Source organism: Etheostoma cragini, unplaced genomic scaffold (assembly GCF_013103735.1).
Source record: "Etheostoma cragini isolate CJK2018 unplaced genomic scaffold, CSU_Ecrag_1.0 ScbMSFa_80, whole genome shotgun sequence".
In the NCBI taxonomy this organism is placed as follows: domain Eukaryota; kingdom Metazoa; phylum Chordata; class Actinopteri; order Perciformes; family Percidae; genus Etheostoma; species Etheostoma cragini.
Window position 1 is genome coordinate 110,794 of NW_023269428.1, and position 7,693 is coordinate 118,486.

At 42.1% G+C, this 7,693-nt stretch overlaps 2 protein-coding genes across 2 annotated transcripts in view; one reads left to right on the forward strand and one right to left on the reverse strand.

The window, feature by feature from the left end:
* LOC117941481 (TBC1 domain family member 9B-like) overlaps positions 1-7,693 on the forward strand; it is a 16,392-nt gene that overhangs the window by 2,755 nt on the left and 5,944 nt on the right. The window lies entirely within an intron of this gene.
* LOC117941470 (TBC1 domain family member 9B-like) overlaps positions 4,878-7,693 on the reverse strand; it is a gene marked incomplete at its 5' end in the record, with an annotated part of 4,705 nt that continues 1,889 nt past the window's right edge. The window contains 7 exons of the mRNA XM_034866482.1: positions 4,878-4,921; positions 5,295-5,364; positions 5,505-5,603; positions 6,029-6,158; positions 6,618-6,700; positions 7,193-7,395; positions 7,644-7,671. Coding sequence (XP_034722373.1) covers positions 4,878-4,921; positions 5,295-5,364; positions 5,505-5,603; positions 6,029-6,158; positions 6,618-6,700; positions 7,193-7,395; positions 7,644-7,671 — 657 coding nt within the window. The remainder of the gene's footprint in view (positions 4,922-5,294; positions 5,365-5,504; positions 5,604-6,028; positions 6,159-6,617; positions 6,701-7,192; positions 7,396-7,643; positions 7,672-7,693) is intronic.

The following is a 7,693-nucleotide window of genomic DNA, read 5'->3' on the forward strand; positions in this document are numbered from 1 at the left end:
ACACTCATAACGCATTATAACCACACCTATTCACAAATAACGCATTATAACCACACTTATACACTCATAACGCAATATGACCAAACTTATACACTCATAACGCATTATGACCAAACTTATACACTCATAACGCATTATAACAACACTTAAACACTCATAACGCATTATAACTACACATATTCACAAATAACGCATTATAACGACACCTATACACTCATAACGCATTATGACCACACTTATACACTCATAACGCATCATAACCACACTTATACACTCACAACGCATTATAACCACACCTATTCACAAATAACGCATTATGACCACACTTATACACTCATAACGCATTATAACCACACTTATACACTCATAACGCATTATAACCACACCTATTCACAGATAACGCATCATAACCACACTTATATACTCATAACGCATTATTACCACACTTATACACTCATAACGTATTATAACCACACCTGTTCACAAATAACGCATTATATCCCCACTTATACACTCATAACGCATTATAACCACACTTATACTCTCATAACGCATTAAAACCACACCTATTCACAAATAACGCATTATAATCACACCTATACACTCATAACGCATTATAACCCCACCTATACACTCATAATGCATCATAACCACACTTAACCCCGGACCCTGTGTATTCAATTCTTCCTCAATTTATGTTGTGATAGGTAATAGAAAAAGAACGGTGAATAAGCACTTAACTGTAAACTTAGCAAATTTAGCATCCATCCTCGTCACCTACAGCCTGTCCCAAAAAATGAAAACACACTAACACTAGCCTTACTAACGTCAGGTCTTTGGCAGGAAAATCATTTTTAATCAATGATTTTATTATTAATCACAATCTAGATTTAATGTTTTTAACTGAGACCTGGTTAGACAATAATAACAGCGCTGCTGGACTCATCGAGTCTGCCCCCCCCAACTTCTGTTTTATGAGTGAGAATAGAGTGAATAAGAATGGAGGTGGTTTCGCCATTTTGTTTAATGACTCATTCCACTGTACGCAAATATGTTATGGAAATTTTGCTTCTTTTGAAGATGTTGCTCTTCAGTTAAAGTCTTCCCCTCAAGCGATGTTTCTAAATATCTACAGGCCACCTAAATATTGTGCAACCTTCATTGATGAATTCACTGAACTGCTGTCTATAATCTGTATTAACTCTGATTGTGTAATCATTGCGGGTGATTTTAACATTCATGTGGACAACCCCCAGGACAGGGGGAGCAAAGAACTGTGTTGTGTTTTTGAGAACTATGGACCGACTCAGCATGTGACAGAGCCCACGCACAATAAGGGGCACACTCTGGACCTGATAGTCTCCAAGGGTCTGAACATTTCCAAGGGTGTGGTGAATGACGTTGATCTCTCTGATCATGCCTGTGTTTTCATCTTCTCTATCTCTGTGCCCAAAAGTGTCCAAAATAAGATAATCAGAAAACGGTATATCACTGAAAACACCAGTGACACATTTATACAGCTTTTCTCTCCCCCCCCCCTCTGGTCTCTCTGGGCTAACAGTGACTGAGCTTGTAGATAATTTCAACTGTAAAATAACAAATGTTATTGATGCCATTGCGCCCACTAAGGTCAAAGTTGTCTCTGGTAAGAAAAGATCTCCATGGAGAAATGTCCTACTGGTGAGAACAGAAAAAAGAGAGTGTAGGAAAGCTGAACGAAGGTGGCAAAAAACAAATCTCCTGGTCCATTATACCACCTATAAAGAGAGACTTCGCATTTATAATTTGAAACAGAGGAAGGCAAGAAGGTCCTTCTTCTCTGATATTATCTCTAGAAACAATGATAATTCACGTGCTTTGTTTGCTACTGTCGATAGATTAACAAACCCTCCAGTACCAGTAGCATCTGGACTTAGGTTAACAAACCCTCCAGGACCAGTAGCATCTGGACTTAGGTTAACAAACACTCCAGGACCAGTAGCATCTGGACTTAGGTTAACAAACACTCCAGGACCAGTAGCATCTGGACTTAGGTTAACAAACCCTCCAATACCAGTAGCATCTGGACTTAGGTTAACAAACCCTCCAGTACCAGTAGCATCTGGACTTAGGTTAACAAACCCTCCAATACCAGTAGCATCTGGACTTAGGTTAACAAACCCTCCAATACCAGTAACATCTGGATTTAGATTAACAAACCCTCCAGTACCAGTAGCATCTGGACTTAGGTTAACAAACCCTCCAATACCAGTAACATCTGGACTTAGGTTAAAAAACCCTCCAATACCAGTAGCATCTGGACTTAGGTTAACAAACCCTCCAGGACCAGTAACATCTGGACTTAGGTTAAAAAACCCTCCAGTACCAGTAACATCTGGACTAAGGTTAACAAACCCTCCAGGACCAGTAGCATCTGGACTTAGGTTAACAAACCCTCCAATACCAGTAGCATCTGGACTTAGGTTAACAAACCCTCCAGGACCAGTAACATCTGGACTTAGGTTAACAAACCCTCCAGGACCAGTAATATCTGGACTTAGGTTAACAAACCCTCCAGGACCAGTAACATCTGGACTTAGGTTAACAAACCCTCCAGGACCAGTAGCATCTGAACTTTTATCTACCAAGGCCTGCAATGACTTTGCCTCCTTATTCAAATACAAAATTCAGAAGATTAGACAAACAGTCATTGCCTCCATATCAAGTCCAGGATATGTGTTGTCACAGTGTTAAAGCAAAACTAGTTCCAATATGACACAATTTCATACGGTCAACCATAAAAACCTAGAGGACATTATACAACATCTGAAAACCTCCTCCTGTTGCCTTGATATTCTACCAACGGGTGTCTGGCCTCTGATCTTCTACAGATTGTGAACACATCTCTTCTTTCAGGAATCTTTCCACAGACCCTGAAAACTGCAGTAATCAAGCCACTCTTAAAAAAGAACAATCTAGACAAGTCACTAAGGAGCAACTATAGGCGGATATCAAACCTTCCGTTTTTAAGTAAAATCCTTGCTAAAGCGTTTTTTCAACAACTCAACCATTTCTTGTCACTAAGCAACAGTTTTGATACCTTTCAGTTGGTTTCCGACCACACCACAGCACTGAGACCGCTCTTGTCAAAGTCTTTAATGACATCCACCTTATTACAGATAGTGGCCGTCTTAGTATTACTAGATCTGAGTGCTGCATTTGACACGGTCGACCATTACGTATTACTAGAACGATTGGAAAACTGGGTTTGCCTTTCTGGCTCAGTACTAAACTGGTTTGAATCCTACTTACAGAATAGGGATTAATATGTGTCAATAGGTAATTATACATCTGAACATACAATTATGACATGCAGAGTTCACCAAGGCTCCATTCTGGGGCCTCTTCTGTTTAACATCTACATGCTTTCACTGGCTCAGATTATGGAAAACAACAAAATAAGTTACCATAGTTATGCGGACGACACACAAATATACATAACCTTATCGCCAGGGGACTATAATCCAATACAAAAACTGACTAAGTGCATCGAACAGATTAATGACTGGATGTGCCAGAACTTTCTGAAATTAAATGAAAGAAAAACTGAGGTGGTTGTTTTGGAGCAAAAGAGGAACGATTAAAAGTCTGCGCTCAGCTTCAAACAACAATGTTAAAAACAACAGACAAAGCCAGAAATCTTGGTGCAGTCATGGACTCAGACCTGAATTTTAACAGCCACATTAAGACAATTACAAAGTCAGCCTATTATCACCTTAAGAATATAACAAGGGTTAAAGGACTTATGTGTCAACAGGACTTGGAAAAACTGGTCCATGCTTTTATCTTCAGTAAACTTGACTACTGTAACGGGGTCTTTACAGGTCTCCCTAAAAAATCAATCAGACAGCTGCAGCTGATTCAAAACGCCGCTGCTTGAGTCCTCACTAAGACCAAGAGACTGGATCACATAACTCCAGTCCTCACTAAAACCAAGAGACTGGATCACATCACTCAAGTTCTGAAGTCTTTACACTGGCTACCTGTGCCTCAAATAATTTATTTCAAAGTACTTTTGCTAGTTTATAAATCACTCAATGGTTTAGGGCCAAAATACACTTCTGATCTGCTACTACACTATGACCCCCCCAGACCTATCAGGTCATCTGGGACAGGTCTACTACTACACTATGATCCCCCCAGACCTATCAGGTCATCTTGGACAGGTCTGCTACTACACTATGATCCCCCCAGACCTCTCAGGTCATCTTGGACAGGTCTGCTACTACACTATGACCCCCAGACCTCTCAGGTCATCTGGGACAGGTCTGCTACTACACTGCACTGGTACTTTTATTCTTGTGTTTTATGTGTCTTACTGTTCTAATTTTTATAATGTTTTATCTGTTTTTATTTTTTATCTGTTTTTTAACTGATTTTGTGTAAAGCACTTTGAATTGCCCTCTTGCTGAAATGTGCTATACAAATAAAGCTGCCTTGCCTTGCCCTATACACTCATAAAGCATTATAACCACACCTTTAATGCATCATAACCACACTTATACACTCATAATGCATTATAACCACACTTATAACGCATTATTACCACACTCATACACTCATAACGCATTATAACCACACCTATACACTCATAACGCACTATAACTAAACTCATACACTCATAACGCATTATCACCACACTCATACACTCATAACGCATTATAACCACACCTATAAACTCATAATGCATTATAACTAAACTCATACACTCATAACGCATTATCACCACACTCATACACTCATAACGCATTATAAACACACATATAAACTCATTATGCATTATAACCACACTTATACACTCATAACGCATTATAACAAATATAAACACACCTACACACTCATAACGCATCATAACCACACCTGTAACGCATCGTAACCACACCTATACAATCATAACGCATTATAACATTATAACCACACCTACACACTCATAATGCATTATAACCACACCTGTAACGCATTATAACCACACCTAATAACTCATAAAGCATAATAACCAGACCTGTAACGCATTATAACCACACCTTTACACTCAAAACGCATTATAACTACATTCATACACTCATACCGCATTATAACCCCACTTATATTGCATTATAGACACACTTATAATGCATTATAGACACACTTATAATGCATGCTAGACACACTTACAAGGCCTTATAGACACACTTACAATGTATACGTACATTATACGTACATACGTACATATGTATTATATGTACACTTACAATAATAATTAAAACACATTCAGACCTTAAAGAGACAGTACAGCTCCTCCAGCTCCTCAATACTGAAAGCTGACTCTGTCATCATCGCTCTGACCTGCACACACACACACACACACACACACACACACACACACACACACACACACACACACACACAGAGACACAGTAAACTTGTTAGCATTTAACAGAGTGCTAACGGCGAGCTAATAGTGTGCTAACAGCGTGCTAACCCACCACGCTCCTCTTGGCCGTGTCCTCCAGAGACTGGATGACCTTTAACCTCTGCTTGAACCTCATCTGCTCGATGACATCAGAGCGCAGGCTGCCAAACCTCTGAGCACCAAAGAAGAAGAAGAGAAAAAAAACACAGAAGAAGAAACGGAGGTTAACCGTACACAGTGAGCCTGGTGGCTCCCTTTTAAGCCCCACTAAATGGAGGTCTATGGAGCTAGATGCTAAATGAATGGGAGTCTATGGAGCTAGACGCTAAATGAATGGGAGCCTACAGAGCTAGACGTTAAATGAATGGGAGTCTATGGAGCTAGATGCTAAATGAATGGGAGCCTACAGAGCTAGACGCTAAATGAATGGGAGTCTATGGAGCTAGATGATAAATGAATGGAAGTCTACAGAGCTAGACGGCTAAATAAATGGTAGTCTATGGAACTAGACGCCTAAATGAATGGAGGTCTATGGAACTAGACGCTAAATGAATGGAGGTCTATGGAGCTAGGTGCTAAATGAATGGAGGTGGAGACCTCGTAGGAGGACTTGATGAGGTCGAAGACGTCTATCTCTGGGGGAGGCGTGTCTCCGCTGGTCAGCAGGGCATGGAGGTGAGGGGTTGGCGGAGCTACAGTCTGTTTGTTGACAACGTTATCCAGGTACCTGCACACACAATTACACACACACACATTAGAGGATGGATACCCGACCCGAGCCCGACGGTACCCGACGGCTCGGGCCGGGTTCGGACAGATTTTTAGAAAGGATGCTCGGGTTCGGGTCGGGCTCGGTCACATCAGCGCAATAAGGCATTGAACATTTTGAATTATAAACAGCTTATTTTGGAGGTAATGGCGCTTGTTGCCCCGTGTGCATTGATGCGCTCATCTGTTGACATTTCCCAATGCCTTCCTACACCTGCTTAATAAAAGCTTTCCACACAAACAAACATGTGTCATTAGTATGAGAAACAAATGCCATTTTAACTGTGTCGGACGCGGGCCGGGCTCGGACAGAAAAATCCGGCCCGATCCGCACTCTAACACACATACGGAGTAAGCTCTGTGACTACATTAGTATGTTAGCATATTCACATGTTAGCATTTAGCGGCTAGCTCCTACCTGCCCAGGATGGTCATGGCTTCTCCTTCGTCACTGCAGGAGAGCAGAGAGTCCATGTTGTCATGGAGAACCTCCAGAGCTACCTACACGCATGCATGCATGCACAAACATACACACAAACACACATACACACATACATGTGTTGTAGTATTTGTATTTATGATTGTGTAGCAGAGTGTGTAGTGTTTGTAGTTGTGTACTAGTGTGTGTCGTGTGTGTGTGTGTGTGTGGTGTGTCTAGTTGTGCAGTGGGTAGTGTGTGTAGTGTGTGTGTAGTTGTGTAGTGTGTGTGTAGTTGTGTAGTGTGTGGTTGTGTAGTGTGTGGTGTGTAGTGTGTAGTGTGTGTAGTGTATAGTTGTGTAGTGTGTGTAGGGTGTGTAGTGTATAGTTGTGTAGTGTATAGTTGTGTATAGTTGTGTAGTGGGTAGTGTGTGTAGTGTGTGTGTAGTTGTGTAGTGTGTGTGTAGTTGTTTAGTGTGTGGTTGTGTAGTGTGTAGTGTATGCTTGTGTAGTGTGTTTAGGGTGTGTAGTGTATAGTTGTGTATAGTTGTGTAGTGTGTGGAGTGTGTGTCTGACCTGGAAGATGACCTTGATGCCTTCGTAGAAGAAGCAGTCGACCAATAGGACGGCGCTGTCGAAGGGCATGACGGACAGGAACAGGGTCAGGAACCAGGACAGGCTGATGGTGGAGATCACCCCCAGCTGCTGCATGTGGTCGTACAGCAGGGGCAGGAACCCCCGGGTCAGGTCCTCGAACACACCCTGGTCCACCAGGGCCCCTGAAGACACAAACACAGGGTCAGGTCCCTGAACACACCCTGGTCCACCAGGGCCCCTGAAGACACAAACAAAGGGTCAGGTCCTCGAACACACCCTGGTCCACCAGGGCCCCTGAAGACACAAACAAAGGGTCAGGTCCCTGAACACACCCTGGTTAACCAGGGCCCCTGAAGACACAAACAAAGGGTCAGGTCCCTGAACACACCCTGGTCCACCAGGGTGATGTCAGAGTGATGGTGTCACTGACCTACGACCCTGGTGTTGTAGTAGTGATGTCAGAGTGATGGTGTCACTGAC